Source organism: Microtus pennsylvanicus, chromosome 9 (genome assembly GCF_037038515.1).
Source record: "Microtus pennsylvanicus isolate mMicPen1 chromosome 9, mMicPen1.hap1, whole genome shotgun sequence".
NCBI lineage: Eukaryota > Metazoa > Chordata > Mammalia > Rodentia > Cricetidae > Microtus > Microtus pennsylvanicus.
In genome coordinates, this window is record NC_134587.1 from 1,103,119 (window position 1) to 1,128,820 (window position 25,702).

Genomic DNA, 25,702 nt, shown 5'->3' on the forward strand with positions numbered 1-25,702 from the left:
TAACAAATGACTGATTACGGTTACCTTGTTACCTTATCCTTCCACGGATCTGGTGCATGGTCCATCCACTAGTACCATTGCATTTAACCTGATGTTAAATGTCAATTCGTGTTAATCTTGATGTAAAAGTTGTCCTCCTGTAACAAACTTTGTCTAAATGTCCCCCATAAACTTGCACCATTGTTACCTCCTGCCATGTTCTGGATCTTTGCTAACTGTTAAGTTTTTACACAGCTGCTTGGATGGACCCTCTTCTGAGGCATACTAACTGCTGTACCCCTCTTTGCCCTTCTGTCAGCCTAGAAGCAGTTATTGAGATGCCCCCAAACCCTAAAAGCAGTTTGGGTGACCTCTCTAAGGGGACTAAGGGGCCATGGGCCATCCAACTCATCTTTCTTCTTGTCACACTGAACATTGCTTTGGGGACTCAGAGGTAAAGCAGCTGAACTGAAGCCTCCTTTGCATCCATCAGTCAATCCCTGTCTCCGATGGTTAGCATCCATCAGGACCAGCTCAGCTCTTTGACTGCTGCCGTACTCCACAATTATAAAGGACCTGATCTGACCGCTGGGATGGATTTGTGTTCTCTGTGAATAGGCTGCTTCCAGGCTAACACATCCTAAGTGGTTGGAGATGGAGCTTAGAGACAGGGACCAGAAAAAAAATTCTACAACAAGCCGCCCGTGTATGGCTTCTGGTTCGCTCTGCTCTGGCTCTCCCTTGGATAACTGCTTTCCTCTTTATTATCCTCACACTTATGTTTTTACTCTGTCTTTACAATGTTTTGCTTACTGAACTTCACCCTCTATCCAAACAGAACGTCCCATCTAAGCTCTCTCAGTACCCTCACCCTGTAACAGAACAGTTTCATTCATTCCTGATTCATTTGCTAAGAGACCCTGTAGACGCTGTGGAGAAACTCTGGCTAAAAGTGAATCTTTATCCCTTCCCTCCCATGTCAGATACAAGTCTTTACATCAAGTCTTCTATCTTCTCCTCGTTGGATGCTCTGTAGCTCCCTGCTAGTTCTGCTAGCTCATTCAGGTGCAACAGCTCTGGCAATAGGACCCGCCACTGTGACCCCGAGTCAACTGTCTGTCCACTTTCTCTCACTGGCCCACTCTGCTTCTCCCCCTCAACCTTCCAGAAAACCCCTCGGTTTACTCTGTAAACAAAATAATCTGTTTACAACCTTCTAATAATAATTAGTAATACTTCTTCAAGTCTCTTCAGTAATGCAGGATGACAATTTCATGGTCCCTTGCAGCTGATCAAATTAAGACTCTCCCCTTGCCGTGCGACCAGAAGACCCCCTTTTCAATGAGCCTCGAACCACCCACTCCAACAAAAACCTTCCTCAGCAGAAAACAGTTATGACTCCCCTGCCCTTCATTTTTAAATATCCTCTCAGAGTTAGGAATGATAGTTTCCTGCTCAAAGACTACACTTCCCAGCTTCCCTTGTGGACTACGGAAGTCATTTCCGCCCCTGTAAGGGGCCGCATCCCATCTTCTTCTGGTCATTTTGGTCATCTGCACACGTGAGTGATAAAAGAGCTTCCTCGCGGTGAATAAACATGGTCCCACCTAAGGTCAGACTGAGCCTCTCTCTCTCTCCTCTGCCTGCCTCTCTACAGCTGCCTTACACAATCTAACACCATCTAACAGCTTGCATGTGCTTTGAGCATTGAGTTCTGAGCCTGTTTTCAAAGGTTCATGGCTTTAATTCTTGTATACGAGGAGATGCAGTAGGGAAACTGCTGGCGTGATGGCTCCATGATACGGTTAAGCTTTTTATCGTAGACAACGAGAGTGAGAACAGCCAGAGACATTTGGAGGAGTCCAGAGCACAGAGAAAAAGATGTAGAAAGACCATGGCCAGCAGACTGGATGTGGCCAGGGCCAGGGAAGCGGGAGAGGAGGAGAGAAGAACAGGGAGAGAGAGAGAGAGAGAGAGAGAGAGAGAGAGAGAGAGAGAGAGAGAGAGAGAGAGAGAGAACGAGAACATAGTGGGGGTATAGGAATAAGAGCTAGTCAGCGATAACCAGAAAGAGAATAGTCAGAATCTGACGATGTAAAGAGAGTGGGTAGCTGGGAAGCGAGGCCAGGAGAGTGGTGTGGGGCCTTTGAAATGTATAACAAGTACTTATGAATAGGGATTGAGAAAGCCCAGAGGCTGGCATGGCTTTGATATGCAGCCACGTATGTCTCTTCTGCCAGACGTAAGAGAAAAGACAACTTTAGCAGACGGGAACTGGTTTCCAAAGTTCCTGAGGAATGCTGTCTTTTATCTAGTCTCCAGAAAGCCCCCTCTAGTCCAGCTTGAGCTCATTTCTGTCTATTTGGACAGCTGTGAGAACTCATGGTCCAGCCTTTTGTTGATGACAAGGAGTGATGTAGTGTCTCTCTTCTGAAGCTGCTTCTTAGCTGGGGAGGGTTGCCGTGGCAGTCTAGGAAGGCCGGAATTTGAGTCAAAGGCCAGGATGGGGTGGGGGTGGGGGTGGTGGCAGGATCTGGTTTAGCTGAGGGGGAGCCTGAAGAGAGAGAGATAGGGAGCAATCACATTGGTTTAACAATGAATGGCAAGGGATCCCAGAGTACGGTGACCTATCACAGATGACCCTCTGATGGTTACGTGAATTGTTTTAAGTTTACAAAAAGAGATAAGAGCTTTAGGTGTTAGCAGGACCACTCTCTGTAATCTACGCTGAAGTACTCACTGTAGGGAAAGCAGTTAACATAGTGGTGGGAATAGACGCACATCTCTGGACCACAGCAAAGCAAACTTGAAAAGTGACTGGCATAATAAAAGCATGAACATTTATTTATCTGTAATAAGACAGATATTTCTTGGATATTTCTTGGCAGGGAATGAGAAGCACTTTTAAGCCTATATTTAGGAAACAACCACAGGAAATTTAAAATTTTGAGCCTGTGACTATGATGATTTTTATTTTAAAAAGGTTTGGTAGCCAGTGTTTTATCAAGGCTGGGTTAACGTATCAGGACTCCACCGAGTGATCTGTGACATCTCAGCACCATGTGTTGTCTTTAAGATTCATCTCACATGCCTTCAATCCCTTCCTCAGACCTTCACAATGTGCATAAGCTTTAAACGTTTTCTTCTTTTCTTCCTTCCTATTTTTCTTTCTTCATTCCTTTCTTTTTTTTTTTCTTTTTTTTTTTTGAGACAGGGTTTCTCTGTGTAGCCCTGTCTCCTTCTGTAGACCTAATACCTTTTCTTTTTATCTGGAAAGATCTAATCATTTGCCATGAGACACAGGTACTTGCTTACTGAGAAAAGTCACCCAAAAGCCAATTCTTCTCAAATAAGGGACGGTAACAATCAAATTTTCAGTAAGAGCAACAGAATAGCTTGAGTTTGTTTTTTTTTTTCTACTGAAGTCTGTTTTGTGAGTTTATCTTTCTCAGTACGAAGCCTGTCAGTGGGGTAAGCCTGTGTGTGAATTCCCCTTCCCAGCCAGACACCCGAACTCTAGAAAAGGCAAGGCCTGATTTTAAGTAGGAAATGGTCTCGAGGGAGGAGCTGGCTCGGGTCAGCTTGCTGCTCCCCAACTGATAGAGCTAGGGTTTGGGCATCCATCAAAACACCGAGATCTGAGGAGGATAAATTTCAACAGGAAGTATAAACCAAATGGCCTCGACATCAATTTAGGGATGAGAGAGAGAGTTACCTGCCACCAGGACAGTATGGTAACGTCACTGGCTTTGCTGCTTGCCAGTGCTTGGCAGCCACACAGGGCAGTGTTAAGTCTTCAGTTGCCACCCAGGGAAATGCCACAGCAGCCTTCAGCCACCAGACCCAGAAGGTCAAAGAGAATTTCCTGTGGAGGAGGGACTTAGAAAAATTACCTTGGCGAGGCAGAGAGGGCAGTCAACCCAACAGTTGCCATAGTTCCCGCAGGGCCTTGGCGGCAGGGGAGGCATGGGGACAAGTCTTCGCCACACTAGGTGTAAGTGTTGCTGCTCTTCTCCGCTTTTTTTTTTTTTTTTTTTTTTTAACCAGAACTGGTACTTTTGTCTGTCAGGGTGAGCGATCAGGAATTAACTTCCCCGTAGGCAGACAGATTGGGAGAAGAGCCACCGCCAGGTAGGAAAGGAGGCCAGTTTCTTTCTCAGCCTCAAGCTACGAATCCCCGCTGAGGAACTGGCCCAAGTTCAAGGCCTGAGGAGGACAGGTCAGACATCTTTTCAGACCAATCAGCCATCCTATCTGTCTTCAAACTGATCAGCCCTGAAGTTGGGGGAGGAAGGCTCTTCTGAGCCTTTAAAACCCCAGGCCTTCAGAGGAGACCGGGTTTCCAGCTGGTGGAGTACTCTCTCTGCTCAGACTGGGTTTTCCGCGGCCGGAGTACTCTCTCTGCTTAGCAGAGGGTCTTTTTCTCGGCGTGGCTGCTGCGTGCCTGTTTCCTCACCCTCACAGACGCCTTCCTTCAACTGCCGAGTCTGTCAAAAAAAGAAAAAAATCTGTTGCATTTCAGATTTTTTTCTGCCTTTTATTTCTTTAACTGGCAGGAAAACTGAACCCAATCAAGACCTCCTAAGCCGTATTATTTCTAGACTGTGTCATTTTGGGGGCTGGCCTCCGGATTTCTTCTGAAGACGGTATAATTTTGAAACCTCATCCCTGGATCTGTTTTGAGGACCATCGACTCACCAAGGTAAGGAATCCAGGAGGGGGGTGCGTGCTGGTCAGTCTGGCTGGCCCACGCACAAAGTGTCCAGGTGCCTTCCGCTGTCTCCGTGTCGCGGTCTCTAACGCCCCGAGGCAACGCTCGCTGGTTTCAGAGACCACGGAAACAGGAACCGGTCCTCTGCATTGGCATTCGTGGCCTCTAGCAAGCACGTTCTCAGAACAGCCGATTTACCGGCCCAGCCTCACTGGTTCCTAGCCCGTGTTCTCAGCGCAACCGCAGAGAGAGAAGATAGGCCAGACGCAGTGGTACACCTAATTCTAGCCCCCGAGAAACAGATTGGAAGATCGCTGCCAGGTGATAACAGCCTGATATATAGTGAGCCCAGCCAACTGTTGTGAAGTGATGCTGTGGTTCAGATAGCTGCCCCGCGCCATTGGTTTCTAAGTTTTCGTTTATTTATAAAATATGCCGACTATTTCAGATAACTTATGAGTTCTTTCATCTCTAGCAGCACGTACTGAATAACGTTACCTTCACTGAAGTTTTTAATCTTCTTAACGATCTTCGTTTGTCCATGCTATTTTGTCATAACATTAGAATATTCTTTTTCTGCCTGCTATTGTTATTTCTTTCCCATGAGATTATTTCTAGTTTTCCTTATTTTGGGGCAGGAGTTGAGATAGGGTTTCTCTGTGTAGCCCTAAATGTCCTGGAACTCAACTCTGTAGACTAGGCTGGCCACAAACTCAGAGATCTGCCTGCCTCTGCCTCTTGAGTGCCAGGATTAAAGGTGTGCACCACCACAGACCGGATCATTTTTGCTTTTTATATTATTATGAATAAGAAGTTAGAGTCATACAGTCTAAAGATTTTAGCATCTTTATTTCAAGAGAATTTTTTGTTTTGTGAAACCATTTGTGTCAACTACTTTAAATGTCAGTGAAATGAATCTATTACATCATCAGGAAGTTTTATATTGAGCAGTTTCTGGGAAAATTACAGCTCCCTGTAACTAGAGTCAAATCCAAAAGGAGTTGCGCTATTGGATTGGCCAATCTTTCAGTAAATTGATTACTCAGAGCCAGGGACTACTTTGGGAGGGTTGTGTGTGTGTATTTATCAGTTTTCATTTCTGTTTGTGTTAAATCACTCCATGTTCTAATAGTCACTCCTCAGGTCCAAAATGTTTGTTTCATTACTCCCCGTATTTAAGTTTTGGTCTGGGGAATCTTTAAAAATATGATCGCCTTACGGGGTTAGTCTCTCCTCCCACCTTTGCATAAGTGCAGAGATAAAATTAGATTGCAGTGTCTGTGCAACAAGTGCCTTTATCTTCTGTGCCACATCCCTGGCTCAAACACCACAAAAGAAAATAGGATGCTCTCTGGGCTTTGTGAACTATATGGTATTAATTGTCTCCTCACCTTAAATATCTTCCGACTAAAATAGCCTGTTCACGACACACAAGCAGCAGTTGCCAGGTTGTATTGTGTTCCCCAAAGGAAAACAACCGCACCAGAAACAAGCTTAAGTCCATGAGGCTAGCGATTAGCCCTTACCTAGCGCCTCCAACACAGAGGTGGGGTATTTCAAGAGCGGCCACATCAGTGTGAATTCAGGCTCCTTCCCGAGCATCCCCACCATTTACAGCAAACCAGTATAGGTAGAGCCATCTTCATATCTTAGGACAGCTGTGGAGTCACACGGGTGACATCTGTGGAACCAGGCAAAGGTGACTTCAGCTGGACCTTCTCGGACAGGGCGCTTAGAGGAAGCGTAATTTTAAAAAGCACCCAAATCTTCAACCCAACAAGATAAAACACACACTCATAGATCCCACCCCTTCCCAACCAGGGGTTCTCAGCCTGTGGGTCGAGACCCCCTGGGGGGGTCACAGATCAGATTTTTACATGACGATTTATAACAGGAACAAAGTTACAGTTATGAAGTCGCAATGAAATGGTTTTCTGGTTGGGGGTCACCAAAGCAGGAGGAGCATAAAGGGTGTCAGCGTCAGGCAGGTTGAGGAGACCCGCCCTAGCAAAGAGTATCGTGGGCTGACGTCTAAATCCATCACAGATCACCATGATGAGCACAGAGTAAGGATTTGTTCTTTCGGTAGACATAAGCTAGTCTCTGTCGGGTGATCTTCATAGGATGTAGCATTTAGTGAGTAAAAGAGGTCACTGTATTTAGTAATGGTTACAAGCTTGAAAATCAACATGGCTTAATTACGTGAGTGTATATTTAGACGTTTTTGTAACATTAGTTCTTTGTATAATTTTGGTATTTTTTAAGAATTGTAGGTATTTCTGAACAACAAACCTTCATGTGTAGGATAACGTATGACTTATTGATTACTTCGTAAACCATCTATGTGTTCTCTCTTACCCAACACTTCCCGAAGGCCTGCCTCGTTTGTCTTGAGTCGCTATTCAGTTGATAAAAATCAGCTGTGAGTCTAATTCAAGTGGCTAATGGGAAGGATGACTGAAATTTAAAGACGAACATTACCACGAATTGATTGGTTGGGTTCACAACAGCCCAGAAACCATTTAAAGTGGAGTTGTTAAAGCCTCATCTTAAGAAGAGAAAACATCAGACCTTCACAGTTTTAAAAGTTCAGGCCAGTTTGAAAAGTCAGCTCTCATCTCCCCCACCCTTCCTCTTTCTTTTCTAGAGATAAAATGGTAGCACAAATTTTTGTAGTTTCATACAATTATATGTTTTTTCCTCTTCTCTTCTTTTCTTTTCTCTCTGTCTCTCTCTTTTATCAAATCAATTCCCCCTCTCTCCTACAAACCTTCCCATAAATCATTGAGTCTAGTTAGGGTTACCAGTATGCACAAGGATCCTCTACTAGAGGTTGGGCATCCTACTGTGGGTCTATCACAGTCTGACTCAAGGTTTTTTTTTTTAAATGTAAAAAGATACTGGTTAAGACCAAACCAAAGAGAGTTCTCTAGGTAAGGCCCCAACTAAGGATTATAAGGATTATAAAGGCAAAAGCCACAAAGTTATAATTTTGGGGAGCTAAATTAACTCATATCCTGCCTAGTGCAGGCAAGTCCAACAGGTACCTCAGTCATTCGAGTAAACAAGGGTTTCAAACAAAACCAGAATGTAGCAGTTAGCTTGTCTCATCATGTGACTTATCACCTTGTAGGAACAGCTGAGGCAGTGAGATATTTTGCAATAATCGTCAATTTTTTAAGAATAGCCCAACTACAACAGGAAGTGATCCATCTTGGGCCAGCTGATGGTACATTCAAGGTAAAAGCAACTTCCTTATGGCTTATACAAGCTAAAAACGATTTTGTGTTTACAAGCTGAGCACAGGAAATTTATCCTCTACCATGAGCCATACTCAACAAAAGAGATTTTCCCATCTCCAGCAACTGTCAATTATCAAGACCTTTCCAGTGGGGCCTCCTGAGTCCTGTTCTTACCCAGGCCAGAATGTCCACGTGTTTGATCTTGTACAGGTCTTGTGCACGCAGTCACAGTGACTGGCAGTTTTAAGAGCCAAGTCCAGAAGACAGTATTTCCCACACTCTTCCTCTGGTTTCACTATCTTTCTACCCCACCTTCTTTAGCTCTGTCTGAACGTGGAGGAACGTCACGATATAGACATCTCATTTAAAAATGAATACTCCATAGTCAATTATTTTCTGTACTTTACCCGTTGGGGTCTTTTAATAGCAGCACAAAGAAGCTGCCCTGTTGGGTTTGGGGGTGAAAGCTGCAAGAATAATCTATGTTTGTAAGAATAAGTATTAAAACGTGGTTTGATACTTAGCAAAACAATAGTAGTGGGTTCTCCCCAGAGCCTATGACCTCCTCAGCCATGTGTTCTGGGAAAGAATGATAGTACCAGGCCTGAGTTTCTTCTTGTGGAGTGGGCCTTAAATAAATCCAGTTAGAAAGCTGTTGGTCACCCCCGTAACTTGTGCCTCTGTTGCACCAATAGGCACTCATTGCCCAGCTGGTCACAAAGCAGCTGGGTAAGGCTGCTGGTGACTTTTCTGCCTCAGCAGCCTGCAGAAGGACAGAAGAGCTAGTTCAGCAGGTAGAGCACTTGCTACATAAGTAAAAAGTTTGAATCTCCTATACCCTTCTAAAAGCTGGGTGGTCATGGAGCTCTGCCTGTAATAAAATATTGTAGGAGGCAGATCAGGGAATCAGCAAGTTGGTGAGACAAACTAGTTCAACGGTGAGTTCTGGGTGCAGTGAGGACCCTTCCTGGACCTCAAAGGTGGAGAGTGGTTGAGGAAACATCCACCGTTAACCTCAGGCTTCTCCACACATGGCCTTATAACCCCCCACGTGGGCACTCACACATACGAACACACACACATATACACACATGCATGAAAAACATACAGATATACACATGGAGCCATTTGTCTTCTGTGTTCAAACTACTCTCAGAAGGCAACGTTTGAAGAGAAATTTGGCCACGAAGCTCTATCTCTACTGTGCTCATGAGATTAAGTCGGAACTGGATTCCAGGAATGCTGAGGTCATAAGACCCTGGCAGGGGAAATTGATCAAAAGTTCTTTTTTTATTTTAGTTGGAAATATCTCTTTAGGAAATATATAGGTATCTACTAAAAAGAAAGAGAAGGGACAGGGAGATGAAATGGGATGATAATGTGGGCAAACTAGAGAGGGATGATACCATTTATACCTGTGATTTCTACATCTTAGTAGTCATGTAATAAACTTTGGTTTCATAGTGCAGGAATAATCAGAACTTGGAAAAAGAACTGGTTTGAGAAAAATAGACTCTGTGTCTGGTGATGTATCCGTGGCTCCAGGCCACCACAGATCCCTGCTATAGACTGACCTATGCTCTCCCCGGAGCTGCATGCTGGAGCCTGGTCTCAAGTGTGAGAATATTTGAGGAGTTGCATTTTAGGAGGTAATTATAGTTCAATAGAAGGCAGGTTGTGTTTCTCATCCGCTGGGGTTGATGGCCATGTGGTAAGATGAAGGTGCGCACACACAGAGAAGACGCCAAATGAAGACGTAAGAGAGCAGCCCTTTGCAAGCCAGAGAAAGCCCTCTCCAGGAACCAGACTGACTGGCATTAGTCCAGGACACAGCAGTCTACAGTGGGAAACGTCCCTGCTGTGTAAGCTGCTCTCTGTGTGGGACTGTGTTATGACAGCCTAGAGTACTGGACAGCATCTGTGGCTTCAGCTATAGAACCCCTTTGTTGTTACTTGTGAAGATGAGTCTCAAGCTAGGTCGTCTGGTCTGGAACAACAGCAAAGGAAAGCCACCCTCAACTGGTCCAGTTCCCGTTCTTCCCAGACTGCCTACCTGCAGTTGTACCTTCTCGATGGGACCACCAGCCCGCAAATTAACGACTTTCCTTCTCCTCTTAGATTTTTATTTCACACTTTCACTAAAACAAATCCAATAATTTGCAAACATACCTACAAGAATATTTAAAGTCTCTGTTAGATTCAAGGAAATATTTGACAATCCATTCCCTTATTTTGAACCAGGATTTGTTTCCTGTATAAAACAGCGATGAGATGATTTTCTTTTTCCTTACCAAGAGTGCAGGATAGAAATGAGAGAGTCAAGGGGACGCTAAGCGCTCAGTAGCGGGAGCTGCTGTCTGCCTCACCACTGTTCTGATTTAATTGACAAGCGGTGGCTCCCGCACCTCCAGCTTCCATCAAAACGAGCTCAGCACAACCACACAAAGCAAAAGCTGGTGACGGGGAGGGGCTTAGAAGAGGCTCAGACACGTTAGGATTCGCTCTTTCCATTTTTTCTTCTCTTTAGCTGATTCTTTAATGTGTGAATTTACGGTTCCTGTTCCCCCCGAAGTATAGGGAACAAGGGAAATAGGATCCATGGCACACTTTCAAAGACATTCTTTTTATCTGGCTCGGTCTCATCTGTTTATTCGGGTTTTATCATTGGGCAAACTTCTAACAGCATTTCTTCGTGGAAGATGCAAATTTCAGATTTCTTTCTTTTTTTTTTATTAATATGGTTAGTTTAGAACTGGGCTGAAACTTGAATTTCTGTGTATATGTGGATAGAATGATGGGAAATACCTTTCACTAATAAATATAATTGCTAATAAAATAGAGTTTAAATGAGAAGAATAAAACATTTGAGCAATATTCAGTATTACAGATGATGACAATAACCGCTATATAATTTATGTAATTTAATAAATTTTACTTATAGGATTAGCATAGCGTAGAAAGCTGGCTTTATCCTGTTGTAGTAGAGACTGCCTAAGTCTCTTTCGCAAGAGGCAGTTAAGATAATCCTTCAATAGAAGAAAATAGAGACCTAAATAATGCGTTTGTTAGTTTTCTATCTTCCTGTTAAAATTTGATGCCCATTCCATACATTTTAGTGCTTTTTTAAAAAAGATTTATTTATTTATTATGTACACAGTGTTCAGCTTCTATGTCTGCCTGCAGGCCAGAAGAGGGCACCAGATCTCATTACAGATGGTTGTGAGCCACCATGTGGTTAATGGGAATTGAACTCAGGACCTCCGGAAGAGCAGTCAGTGCTCTTAACCTCTGAGTCTTCTCTCCAGCCCCCTGTTAGTTCTTTTAAGAATGTTGCAGGCAAATGGGGCGGCAAATGCGGTCCAGGACCCCCTCTGCCTCTGTCACTTCCTAGTCATCTAGGCGTTAGATATTAGAAAGGAAATGATGCTTAGCAAACATAATTCAGTAAGCCTGCCCAGGTGGTTGCATAGTGTTATCGTCAAGATACAACAACCTGGCAGGTAGGAAATCTCTCTGAAAACGTTAAATCATTACAAAAATGTACAATCTTTTATAGTTACACGTCTTTGTGCTTCTAATACCATTTTTGAAATTAACGTTTACCCATATCTTATATCCAGAGTCCTGTTCTAGCTTTGTTTAAATTTTAGTCATAAAGGAGCCCGGTGCTCACATCTTGCTTACAGCCATGCCCCTGTGCACGAGGAATGTGGCTCCCAGGGAAGTTAGCAAGGAGATGAGCGAGGGCTGTGTGGATGCACCAGTCTGTGGTATGCTGAAACGTGCGGCTTCTCAGCCATGCTTTCCCCTGGAGATTCACCCAAGCATTTGCATTCCCACAATGTATATTTTCAGAAAATACTCTTCCTGAGATGGCAAATCTGGTTCACAGACTTCTTCCTGAGACCGAGCCGTTCCTCCTCCACTAGAGAATGTGACTTGATAGTCTCATAAAAAAAAAAGCTTTAAACAACAATTTATTTTCAGCACCTAGTTATTATAGATGTGTTAGAGTTTCCGCTTGAGAATACTGCTTACATACAGTTAAATTCAAAACACGGAAAAGACTGGCCAAGCGATCCTGTCTCCAACCACAGCAGCAGCAACAACAGAAGACAAAACCAAAACCCCCAAATCCTGAAAATATAGAAAAAAAATGAACCATTTATGAGAATGGCTTTATAACTTGTCTCTCTCCACATGGTGTAGTTTTATACTGTTTTTTCCTGTCTTTATTTTCCGTGGCCTTAGGGTGCTGCTAACTCACCCAAATCGAGATACCACAAATAAAAAGGCCCATGGCTTGAGAAAGTAGCCTGCTGTGGTTTAGCGGGCATGACCCTGGGCTCAGCCGAGTTGTGCAGGCAGATGTAAGGAACACAGAGAGGAAACAGCATTAGCTGCACTGCTAAGAGAACCTTACATGAAGGCGGACGACGTTTCTTCAGAATGTTTCTGCCTTCCTAGCAGTCAGGTTTATTCCTCATGCCTTCATTGGTGGACCGTAAATGAAGAATCAGCTGGAGTAAAATTTCTGTTCCTTTAGACATAGGAAAGTGTTCACTAGATTATATATTCATCATAAACCTTTTTTGTTTTTTTGTTTGTTTGATTACTGTGTAATCTGGCTGTTCTGGAACTCACTATGTAGACCAGGCTGGCTATAGAGATCTGCCTGCCTCTACCTCTTGAGTGCTAGGATTAAAGGCGTGCGCCACCATGTCTGTCTACCCCATAAAACTTCTTAAAAGATCAACAAAGGGGGAAAAGTAAAGAAAATATGCACCAGGAAGCTCAAAGTTACTAGCATCAAACTGTAATACATGTGCAATTTTTTTTTTGAGACAGGGTTTTTCTGTGTAACAGTCCTGGATGTCCTGGAACTCTCTTTGTAGACCAGGCTGGTCTCAAACTAACGTAAGATCCCCCTGCTTTTGCCTGCCTCTGCCTCCTGGGTGCTGGGGTTAAAGACATGTGCTACCGTGCCTGGCTCATGTGCAAAATTAGTACATGAGTTTCTTAGGTAATTTACACATGACAAAATAATGTATGCACTGCAGAAAGGCGGGACTACACCCATGAATGTCTCCTGGTTGTAGCATGCCTTCTCATGAATAACATATTAAAAAGCTAGCATTCTTCAAATCTCCCCTCCCACTTCCTTGGTCTTTATGGGTCACAATACAGCTATCTCATTTAGAGCTATTCTTATTCTCCATAACAGTTATGGGTGCCTGTATCAATCATCATCTTCTGAAAAAAGAAGCTTCTCTTATGAGGACTGAGAGATGCTCAGATCCCTGCATATAGCGAGAAGCCATTAGGAGTTGGTTTACTATTATATCCGTTTAGCCAGTATTAGCTTCACCTCCAGGGCCTATGACCTTGCTGGGGTTTTGGGCTCAGCTAACAGTACCAGGCAAAAAATACTATGTCCTGTAAGCCAGCCAAAACCCCATCATGAATGGGCAAAGGGTACGTGAAAATTCCATTGGCTACTTGTAAGTCCTGTGTCTGATAAATGCTTTGCAAGTATTTCCTATTACTCTGTAGGCTTTGCATTTTTCTTCCCTGACTATTTTGTAGGAGATGCTTCTAATGTTAACTGTATGAATTTACTTTCTTCTCATTTGTTCTTTTTGCTTTTGATGTCATTTCTAAGAGATTTTTGCCCAGTATAAGATCCCAAAGTTTTTGTCATATTGCAAAGCATAACAAGTTTCAGTTCTTCCACTTAGGTCATTGGCCTATTTTTGGTGTAATTTTGTTTACGATGTAAGGGTAGGGTCTAGTCTCATTGTTTTGAAACACGGCTATCCATACATGCCAGCATCTTCAGGTGAAAAGATAAATATTTCCCTACTGAATGGTCTTAAAATCCTTGACATTGTCAGTTGATTGTAGACATTGATCCGTTTAATGATTCTCAGTTGTCCGTGAATCCATACGGCTGCCAACATATATCGATTACTGTAGCTTTGAGTTGTTTTCAGTTTTTGCATATGATTGGTTCACACTAAGTACACAAACGAGTGGAATTTTCTGTGTCATTTTCATATACATGTGTCAGAATTCACTGTCCAAATTCACCTTTGTCAATCCTGCTTTGAGACTGCGTTGTTATTTTCTTTTCATTCGTTTGGCTCTGTGGACTTAACGTGGCGGGTTTCGTTTGTATCCAGTGTTTTGGGACTAACTTGATTTCGTCCTTCTTTGTGGACACATGCTTGCAGCTCCATTATGCATGCGTCACACTCTTTATGTGCTCAAATGGCAAAGGCACCCACCTATGTCACAAAGTGTGAGTCCTCCAGCCTTGCTCTTTCATGTGATTGCTTTAGCTATGGTAACAGCCAGAGTCTCCACATGGATTTTAGGATTTCCCTGTCAATGTTGACAAAAGAAAATCCTGTTGGGGCGTGCCCAGAAGTTACAGGAGATATATAGATTACATCAAGTAATATTGTGATGGCAATATTAACAGTAAATATTAATAGTAAATCTTTCCTTCTGGGAAAGATGGGTATATTTTAGCCAATTTAGGTCTTAAATTTCTATATATTTTTTACTAGATTAAATATATATGCTGTATAATAAATAAAATACCTGCCGGTATCCCTCTACAGACATAGATGCATATGTGCACTACAGACATAGATGCATGTGTGCACCACAGACATAGATGCATGTGTGCACTACAGACATAGATGCATGTGTGCACTACAGACATAGATGCATGTGTGCACTACAGACATAGATGCATGTGTGCACTACAGACATAGATGCATGTGTGCACTACAGACACAGATGCATGTGTGCACTACAGACATAGATGCATATGTACACATAAAATAGATCAGCCATGCCGTATATTGCCTTGCTCACTCCAGATCCCTTCTAGCTTTCACATCTTTTGAATCAAGTTTGGGAAATTTGTAATCCATTTGGGTTCCCCGAATGTGCCATCTTAAAGGTCCTACTCTGAAAGGTTTTTCTTTCACAAACTGGGATTGCCAGGGTTATTTACTAGCTGTTTGGACCTGGTGTGTAAAGAAACGTTATGGCCCAGTGTCCAGGAATGGTGAGGACTACATTCCATGCTGCGGATGGGGCAGGGACTGAGAGGAGCTGGACTGAGACAGAGAATAAAGCAGTTAGAGACTCCTGATGGTGCTCAGTTCTCGGGATCGAGTTGTCTCTGAGATGAACATAAATTGGCCCTTCTAGGCTTAGGTAGTTCTACATTTTCTGGAATGTGGCTAATGACATTTTGACCTAATTTGTCTAAGCTCCTAGCTTTGGCTACTTGCAACCAAACCAAGACAAAATGACTAAATATAAGCAATATTTTAAGCTGCAGCTTTGAAATATGACAATGTGATAGATTGAGAGTCTCTATCCTTGAGTGTTTAGCAGGCATCCAACCCAAGCCTGTACTCTGAACCACCCAGACAAAAGTCCTGCTTCATGTTATATTCAAAATACAGCTGCCTTGACTTTTTATGGAATCAAATAGAATTTAAGAGTCTCTGAAAGGACCCTGGTGGTGGTGGCGCACGCCTTTATTTAGTCCTGGCACTCTGGAGGCAGAGACAGGTGGATCTCTGTGAGTTCCAGGCCAGCCTGGCTGTTATACTGAGAAACCCCATCTTGAAAAACCAAAAAAAAGAAGGCTCTGAAAGTGTCTGAAAAGTAAATGCAAACCTAGAAGTTTAGCAGAAAGGCTCTCTGTAATCACATGTGCGTATCAGAATCTCGTAACATGCGGTCTATTGTATGAGCTACAAATATCTAACATTGCTGCTGACTGACATTCAGACATGCTTTAGCGTTTCCAGTGTGTCGCGAGGAACAAGACTGTAGTTTGTCAGTGATTTTAATGATGCAGAAAGTAAAATGGCACTTGTTACTTTACTACTAACGTATTCCAAGGCCATTCATGTAATTGTATTTTCTTTTCTACTCAACAGTATCCCGATTTGGCACTTTCCAAACTCCAGAATTATGACAGAAATCTCTAGATTTTAAAGTCTCTAGACCTTAAAAATTATGCCGTCTTAGGCATCCTTCTATAACTGTAAACGTTGACAAAAGCAATTTCGTATACAATAAAAACCGTGATGAAGGTGTATCTGTAGATCGTACGTTTGCTCCTGACTCTAAAGCATCAACATCCCGTGGTCGTTGTTTCCTTTCACCTTTGAGGGCAAAGAGGAAGTCATTTTTTTTAAGCTACATGTTTTTCAACTTCTTTTCCTTTTTAGATCCAGATCTTTAAATCAGTTTGAAACAGGAAATGTCTCACTTCCTGCAGGAATTCATTTCCCTCAGGGTGCAAAAGTGCCGGCTCCTGGCTTCTTCATAAGCTGGGGAAAGGTGAACCGAGAGGTTGAAGAAGGGAGTGGCTGGGAAGAAGGGCACACCTGTTGTGCACAGTTACTGCCTGCTTACCTCACAGAAAACCTGGTTAAGACGTGGGCTATAAAACGAAAACCACAAGAACCAAGAGGGAGAACCGTGAAAATGCTTCCTTTCCCAAAGGGGGACCAAAGCAGACAGGAAGGGTAATAAAAAATGGGAAGCTGTCTGAAGAGTGTTAACCAAACCATAAAAAAAAAAATTGCTGGAAGAATTAGTTCTGACAAAGAAAGAAAGAAAAGCAGCTGAGTGGTGAGGAAAGTGTAACCTGTTTAGACTGAAACCATGTTTTTATTAATTCATCTTAGGCTGCGTTTAAAACACATTATTCTGCCATGTCCTCCCTGACCTGTATGTAAGTCTCTGTTACACACGTGAAAGACGGCACCAATCCACATTAACGCGCACTTAAACGTCTCCCCTCGTTTCCCCTTTAGCTTGTATTTTCAAGGCTAAAAGATGGCTCCCCGTCGAATATTAGTAAATGCACCCTGCACAGATGTGACTATCTCTAAATAGTTCAAGGATGTGTTTCAAAGGTGAACCTCAAAATGTGTATTCAGTTCCCTCGGAGCAGTGTGCGAGGGTCCCACAGGTCCACAGACACATCCACATGGGTTCCTTAGTAAGCATGTTTGTGTTCTGTATTTCAGAAATGACTTATATGATGAAGAAAGAACGTGCCTTCTGGGCATCTGTGTGTCTGTTGCTTAGCGTCACCCCTGGGCTTCTCAATGCTCTGCCTGAGGAAGTTGATGAACATTCAGAAACCACAGGTAAATGCTGCAAAGTTGATCTGGTTTTTTGTTTGTCAAAACTCTCAATTTCGTATAAAGTTCATATTTTTCATCATGTTGGAAATTTTACCTCTTAATTTTTATTTTACTATTTTATGTGTATATATGTGTTTTGCCTATTTGTGTGTATGTGTACCATGTGTGTGCAGTATCCTCAAAAAACCAGAAGACAGCATTAGGTCTCTTGGAACTGGAGTTATAGGCAGTTGTAAGCCACCATGGGTGTGCTGGGAACCGAACCCTCATCTACTGGAAGAGCAGCAAGTGCTCTTAACTGCTGAGCCATCATTCCAGCTACCTGAGGATTTTTTGTAAAACAAAGTAGTATTTTCCTTAAGATAATTCTTTTTTTTTTTTTTTTGGTTTTTTGAGACAGGGTTTCTCTGTGGTTTTGGAGCCTGTCCTGGAACTAGCTCTTGTAGACCAGGCTGGTCTCGAACTCACAGAGATCCGCCTGCCTCTGCCTCCCAAGTGCTGGGATTAAAGGTGTGCGCCACCACCGCCTGGCCTTAAGATAATTCTTGTATTATTAAGTGGGTTACGTTTTAGACTATACAAAACCAAGTCACTTCAGCAAGAGAGACTTTTGTTTGTTTTTTTGGAGGCAGGGTTTCTCCCTGTAGCTCTGGCTATCCTGGAACTCACTCTGTAGATCAGGCTGGCCTCGAACTCACGGAGCTCCACCTGCCTCTGCCTCCTGAGTGCTGGGATCACAGGCGTGTGCCAGCACAGCCTGGCTCTGAAGGAGATTCTTACCGATATGATTTTAGCTTTGAGCTAGGAAAAAGAACTGTGTCCACAAGCTTCAACCATCCTCTCCTTCTTACCAGTATTTTCAAAATAATATCTGAGATGAAACTCACATTAGAGTCAAGTTGAGCTGCACATCAAAGGAACTAGTGTGGAAGTGAGGTTCAACTCCATAAACTGTCTCAAAAATAAAAACATTAGTAATTAAAAAAGGAAAAACTTGAACAGGTGTCATAGAAATTTATATATTTCTCCCAAAGTAACATTTTGTATAAAATTATTGATAGGATACTGGTAATGGAAAATATTAACTATGTGATAGTCTCCAAATTTATCTTATTTCTGACATATATATAGAGAGAGTTCCATATATACATTCTCATCTCTAGTGAATTGGTTTCGTGTATTCCCCTTATCAAAGGTTGGGTAAGTATATTTTCTGACCTGAAACTGTAGGGATGGAATGGGAGGGAATAGTGGAGAGTGAAAGTCTTAAATTCTCACAGCTTTGTAGAGTGTTCTCGCTGCGTAGCTCAGGTTGACCTTACACTTACGAGCTTTTGTTTCTCCTCACAGGGCTAGGATTGCAGGCAGGGGTCCCTCACCTGGCAATAGCTTGACTTTATTGTAGATGGGACATAGTGGCATTTCATTTGTATTTTAATAAATAAAGCTTACCTAAGGACCACACTGGCCAGCGTTAGAGACCAGGCAACAATGACACACACCTTCAATCTAGTAGCTACACTAGTTTACCATAGAAACCAAAGGCGGTGGTGGTACACACCCTTAATCCCAGAACTAGACAGGATTATAAAATGGGAGGAGACAGCTCTCAGTCACTGTCTCATTCTGAGGTTTCCTGGAGGCAGGATCACAATTTTCACACTGAGGCTGAGGTAAGAGCCAGTGGCTGGCTGCTTTGCTTTTCTGGTCCTCAGGTTGAACCTCAATAATTGTCTCTGAGTTTTTATTAACCATACTTCAACTTGAAGCTCTCTTGATCAATGAGTTGCACAGTCTTCTCTAGGTTTGTTTTGTTTTCATTTGGATTTTTATTATTTTTGCAATACCCAGAGGCACGAGCATGTAGACCCTTAGACAGTAAGCAACCCACAGGCTCTAAATTCACAAACAATCTCTAGGAAAGTAAAATCCTAGCATCAGGGCGTCCCATAACCTTGAGCGCCCCATAGTCTACTGAGACTTTTTTTTTTTTGACATCCAAAGACACAGGAAAGGGAACTAGGATTCAGTACCAGATTTTCATAGGAAAATGATTTGCAACTTTATAAACCAAAGTCTTAGAATGCTATTGAGTGGAAATCACATTATTAAATCTAATTGTTTAACCCAAATGCCAATGGGGGCATTTTGGTCATACAGGTTTGTGACAATATTATTCTTTTTTTTTTAAAAGATTTATTTATTTATACAGTATCCTGCCTGTAGGCCAGAAGAGGGCATCAGATCTCACCATAGATGGTTATGAGCCACCATGTGGTTGCTGGGAATTGAACTCAGGACCTCTGGAAGAGCAGTCAGTGCTCTTAACCACTGAGCCATCTCTCCAGCCCCAATATTATTCTTATTAAGATTGCGTAGTATACCTGTTATAACAACATGTGACGGTCAATTCTCTCTTTTCTGGTATAAATAAGAGCAACTTAGTTAATTTCTGCAGTTTTTTTTTTTTGGTTGTAAGATGAAGATAACACTCACATGACAAAATGGTGATCATTAGCTAATTTTATAACAAAGTTCTGGGAAATTAATTATTCAGAAAAAAATCCCGGTATTACCATAACTACATAAACAACTTTGAAACAACAAAGAAACTCTTTTGTGGTACACTCTCACCCTCTTGTGGCAGAACTATTAAATAACGGGCCACACTTGGGCTCTGTGTTTTCCTGAACAGACAGACAGACAGACAGACAGACACACACACACACTTGAGCATATAAACAAGAGCTTATGTAAATCAGTAAAGGAGAAGAAAGACAAAGTCTGTGCCCAGTTCAGCTTTCCCTTCCCTTCCACGGTCTAGTCCCAGCCCAGAGAGTGGGAGCCAAGTACAGGATCCTCCCGGTCAGTCACCCCACTCATACCCCAGACCCGCTCAGAAGCCATCTCCAGGTGACTCTTGATTCTGCCAGTTGACAGTTAACCCCAACTACCGCAGTGTACGTGCAATTTTATTAATCCTATAAGTGTCTGGGCTGGGGAGATTATAAATGTGTTTGTCTCGCAAGACCAGGACCCGAGTTTTATTCTAGAATCTATGTAGAAAATGCTTCACCTTGCTGGTGCACGTGTGTAAGCCCGGTGGTGGGAAGCCGAGAAAGGCAGATTCCTGGAGACCACTGTCAGAGAGCAAGCCAGCCAGCCTTGCCTACCTTTTGAGTTCCTGGCTAGTGAGAGGTAGAGAGTAGTGGAAGAAAGACAGTCAGGGTGCATGTGTGCCTCTCCACATATATGCACACATAAATAAGTAAACAAACAGATAAACGAGGACATACCAATTTGTTAGAATCTTAATATTATTAAAATATGGCTAGAAAATATTTAATATATATAACTATAATAATAAAGTACAAATGGAAGAAGATACTTGAAAGTAACCTAAATCAAATTTATATGAATATTTTCCAAAAGTTTGTTTTAAAATTGCAAGGAATTAAAAAAAAACAATTTATTACTAAAGTAATTGTACAATATACAATTTTATATATACAAATTTATGCTTTGCTTTAAAATATTTTTATATGAAAGCATTGAAGTGATGTCCACCCATGTTTTAGTATTTTAAAATAATTTTATAGTTGGGTAGCTGTGCGGATGGATTTTACTCTAGCAGAGCACGGCTGCCCTCTAGAGGACTAATTAGCTCATATCATTTAAAGCTTCAAGCATCTCTAAGAATTGTGAACAAACTATGAAAGGCGTGGAACATATATGCACACTCAGCTTGCAGCTGTCACGGAAATCATAATAATTTTACTTTTCTGTTCTAACTTCTTATTTAAAAATCGGGAGTGAAAAATTATGTATTTGACAAGGTGACAACAAGGACACTGTCGTGGTGTTGGCGGAGAATTAAGCGTGATGTTGTTACTCTACCTTGTAGGTTCTGCGCCGTCGCCGCCAATGAAACCGAAGCAAACATTTTGTGCAATGAAGGTCGAGGATGGGCCGTGCAAGGCGATGATAAGGAGTTATTTCTTCAATATTCTTACTCAACAATGTGAAGAATTTATATATGGGGGATGCAGAGGAAACGAGAATCGATTTGAGACCCTGGAAGACTGTAAGACAGCATGCCTACCAGGTAGGTTTCCAGGAAGCCTTTGACACCGAAGCCTGCATGGATACCAGGCCTAAATGGAAATTTAGCAGTGCTAGAAAACCAGTACCGTTTCGCAAGGAACCCCATTGTTTTCTGTAGTTGGAATTTTCTTTGGGCCACTAACCAGCTCCAAAATAGAGACACAGAGACTTATTATTAATTATGAATCCTTGGCTTTAGCTTAGGCCTGCCCCACTAGCTCTTTTAACCAGTGGTAACCTGTTTCTAGTCATCTGCGTTTTGTCTCCGGGCCTTTTGCCTTTTCTTTCATTCAGTATGACCTACTTCCTGCTTCCTCTGTATATTGTTGGCTGGCTCCTGGTGTCTCTCTGTGGTCTCTTTTTCTTTCTTTCCCAGAGCCTAAATTCCTCCTCCAACTTACTCTTTCTACCCGGAAGTCTTGCCTCTACCTCTCCCCTTGCTATGGGCCTTTCAGCTTTTGATTAGAACAATCAGGTGCCTTAGACAGGCAAGGTAAAACAGCAACACATCTTTGCATAGTTAGACAAATGCAGCACATCTTTGCATAGTTAGACAAATGCAGCACATCTTTGCATAGTTAGACAAATGCAGAACATCTTTGCATAGTTAGACAAATATTCTGCGACAGTTGACATTTCTAGTTTTCTCAGTCAGCTGTTGTTTTTTAGTTTTTTCTTGTCAGTTATCATAAAATTTGAAGCCTCATTTATCATCTAGGAGTCCTACTCCACGGTGGAAAGGGAAGGGACCCTGAAGTTCACAGAGAATTTCTTAGGTTCATTGACATGAGTGCAGCTGACTTACCTGGGAGCTGGGTTGGCAGGAAAAGCATTGTTTTTCATACAGACTTGGCTGCACCTGTTTTATAAACAGGACACTCGGCAAGCACTCTCCTTGGAAGGTAATCAGAGAACTGACTGTTAGGCTCCAAAGATAAATATATTAACACATATACATTTCTACCATGTGAGTCAGCTTAGCACTTCTAAGTCTGAGATTGACCTAGAAACATCTCATTCTTCTTCTTCTTTTTTTTCTTTTTTGGTTTTTCAAGACAGAGTTTCTCTGTAGCTTTGGAGTCTGTCTTGGAAACTAGCTCTGTAGACCAGGCTGGCCTTGAACTCACAGAGATCTGCCAGCCTCTGCTCCAGAGTGCTGAGATTAAAGGTGTGCACCACTACTGCCTGGCTGAAATGTGTCATTCTTATTGGACTTTTAATACTACAAAAAAATTCCAAATTTCATGTATGCTGTGCAAACTTTACCAAACCTAGCTTTGGTGTTGATTTTACTGATGTAGGACTATAAAACACATGATAATGTATTATCAAACTGGAGATTTTTACTTTGTAGTTGCATCATAATTTCATAACATTTTAACAGTGTTCACACATTTTATCATTGGTAGTTTTGCCCGATCCTGATGCATAGCAGGGGAGCTACAGGCAGCAAGATATTACACCTTCCAAAAGCTGTATGGAAGAGTTTAAAAGGTTTCAATAAAAAGGATTGATATATATTTGAGGGGATAGACATATTTAGCCTCACCTCAACATTACTTAACAATACCCAGGTATTGAAATGCGACATAACACCCATCACTATGTATAAGTTTACGTTTTTATCTATCAGTTAAAATCATTCCCAAAAGAGGATGTGTGAGCTGGAGGTTCAATCCAGTGGTGGAGTTTTTGCACAGCATTTGTAAAATGCTGTGTTTGATAGACACTACGAGAAGAAATAACAACAGGACTAAAGCAAGCAAACAAAAATGACTGGCTGTAGGCAGCAGTGGTGGCGGGGGAGGCCTGTTCTGTCTGGGCACTGTTCCTACAGTTGGGCTGGAGGAGACGCCCCTGGCCGTCAGTTCCCCAAAGACTTTGGTTATGGTGAGGAGGAGGAAAAGGAGAAGGCAGAGGTGGGCGGCTGTGGTGAGGAAAAAATGACTATAATCATCTATAAATAAAAATAAATGAGTAGCACCCGATTTTGTGTTACACCCTCATCACTCAATTTCTTACCTGCTGGCCAGCCTTTCCGAGGACGACCTCTCAGGGATCCCTATTTCCCGATCTCGCAGATGGGTCTAGTTGCTCATGATCATCCCAGCAGTGCCTGCAATTGTAACACCCGATTTTGTGTTACACCCTCGGTACAGTTTGCCCGCCACCGTACCATACACGAGTCTGGCAAGAGCCTGGAGATTGAAAAGAATACACACACAGAGACTGGGGTCATTCAAAAGAAGATCAGCCAAAAGCCAGTTTATTCAGAATTGGGGGAGTCCTTATCTACCTAACTGCTGTACAAGGATCTCCGCCCAGGCAGGTGGGAAATTACCATATTAACAATGGAGACAATGCCCTGCATCTAATCACCAGGCGGGGCAGGGAGAGCACAGAAACACACAGAAAGCTTAGTTAGCTGACCATAAACTGTCCCCGCAAATGCACCCCAAAAATAAGGGCAGACCAGGGCCCTACAATTAAGACATTCTGTGTGAGGATAATATTAATGGGATTATGTAATTGTTCTCGTTTAAGGTCAAGTTCATAATATAGTATTCTAAGTGATGGCCTCTAATTGACACACTTTCTTTACAGGTTATATGAAGACGCCCGTGAAGACAACATCCACAAGAGGTACATTTTCCTTATGTAAAAATTAGTAGCGTTTATCTAAGACAGCTGGATATTCCGTTTTTATAGACCGCTGTTGTGTGTTGACTTTGAATCTGTGCGGCATCAGAGACAATGTTTCCTCTGATGGATACAGTGAAAACTTAGACATTGCAGACACTGTTCAGTAGGGAGGCTCCATGGGCTGTGAGTTTGGCATCACAGGCTCTCTAGACCGTTTCTTCTCAACCCAATGGGTGGGGACTCCCCTGTGGGAGGTCGAACAACCCTTGCACAGGGGTAACAACAAGATAATTTTACGGTTGGGGGTCACCACAACTGGCCCAGCTGTATTAAAAGGTGGCAGCAGGAAGATTGAGAACCACTGGTCTAGAGCCACACAGGCTGTTTTAACAACATGCAGACAGTGAGTTAGCTCTTGATTGTCTCATTTTAGTTCTCCAGTCCACTGGGTTTTGTTTTTTTTTTTTTTGAGACAGGGTTTCTCTGTGTAGCTTTGGAGCCTGTCCTAGAACTTGCTCTGTAGACCAGGCTGGCCTCGAACTCACAGAGATCCCTCTGCCTTGAAAGAACAAAACAAACAAGCAAACAAATGAAATAAACTCAATCACAATTTGTATAACAAATAAAAGTGATTATTTATAATTTAAAAACATATCCCTTCAAATATTGAATTGATATTGGTAACAATGTTCAGTAGTCCAGTTAAGTAAGGTCGTAGTTATTGTTAGCACTTAAGAAAACAGTATATTTATAAAATGAGTTTGTCTACAAGTGAAAGAAGATTTAATTTTTTAAAAATATTTATTTATTTATTATGTATACAATATTCTGTCTGTATGCCTGAAGGCCAGAAGAGGGCGCCAGACCTCTTTACAGATGGTTGTGAGCCACCATGTGGTTGCTGGGAATTGAACTCATGACCTTTGGAAGAGCAGGCAATGCTCTTAACCACTGAGCCATCTCTCCAGCCCTTAATTTTTTAATTTTTTTATATTTTACATACCAACCCCAGTTTCCCTTCCCTCCTCTTTTTCCCACACCCTCCTCTCATCCCTCACCACCCACCCAACCCACTCCTCAAACTGGGTAAGGCCTCGCTTGGGGAGTCAACAAAGTCTGGTATACCAATTTGAGGTAGCACCAAGCTTCTACCCCCTATATCAAGGCTGAGCAAAGTATCCCACCATAGGGAATGGGCTCCCAAAAGCCAGTTCATATACCTGGAGAAAGTTCTGGCTCCACTGCCAGCCCTGCCCCCTACAAGATCAAGCCATACAACTGTCCCCCACATTCAGAGGGCCTAGTTCAGTCCCATGCAGGTTCCCCAGCTGTCAGTCTAGAGTCTGTAAGCTCCCATTAGCTCAGGTCAGCTGTCTCTGTGGTTTTCCCCACCATGATCTTGACCCCCTTGTTCATATGATCCTCCCTCCCTCCCTTCAACTGGACTCCAGAAGCTCAGCCTCTGCATCTGCTTCCATCAGTTACTGGATGTAGGTTCTATGATGACAATTAGGGCTGTCAATAATCTGATTACAGGGGAAGGACAGTCCAGGCACCCTCTCTACTATTGCTAGGAGTTTTAGTTGGGGTCATTTGTGTGGATTCCCAGGAATTTCCCTAGCACCAAGTTTCTCCCTAACCCCATAATGGTTCCCTCTATCGATTTTTTTTTTTTTGTGAGCAGAAGTAGCAATGTTGAAATACTAAGATTTCTTTTAAAACCTAGAATTAGAGAAAAATTAAATGCCAGGAAATGTTTGCTGTATGAGCAGAATGCAAAAAATATATTTTGGAATTCAAGAAACAGTCACTTTAAGTATTAAATATGAAAA

General features: G+C 42.4%; 1 protein-coding gene across 4 annotated transcripts in view; it reads left to right on the forward strand.

Moving 5' to 3' along the window:
- Window positions 1–1,493: 1,493 nt before the first annotated feature.
- Window positions 1,494–25,702, forward strand: part of Tfpi (tissue factor pathway inhibitor) — a 42,335-nt gene continuing 18,126 nt past the window's right edge. For 2 of the 4 annotated variants that reach the window (XM_075984720.1, XM_075984723.1), the window contains exons 1-5: window positions 1,494–1,591; window positions 4,536–4,681; window positions 17,004–17,126; window positions 21,028–21,228; window positions 23,832–23,870. In XM_075984720.1, coding sequence (XP_075840835.1) covers window positions 17,006–17,126; window positions 21,028–21,228; window positions 23,832–23,870 — 361 coding nt within the window. In that variant the 5' untranslated portion in view covers window positions 1,494–1,591; window positions 4,536–4,681; window positions 17,004–17,005. Of the gene's footprint in view, window positions 1,592–3,893; window positions 3,974–4,535; window positions 4,682–17,003; window positions 17,127–21,027; window positions 21,229–23,831; window positions 23,871–25,702 lie in introns of those variants that run through there. The other 2 variants (XM_075984721.1, XM_075984722.1) reach the window with 2 other exon arrangements.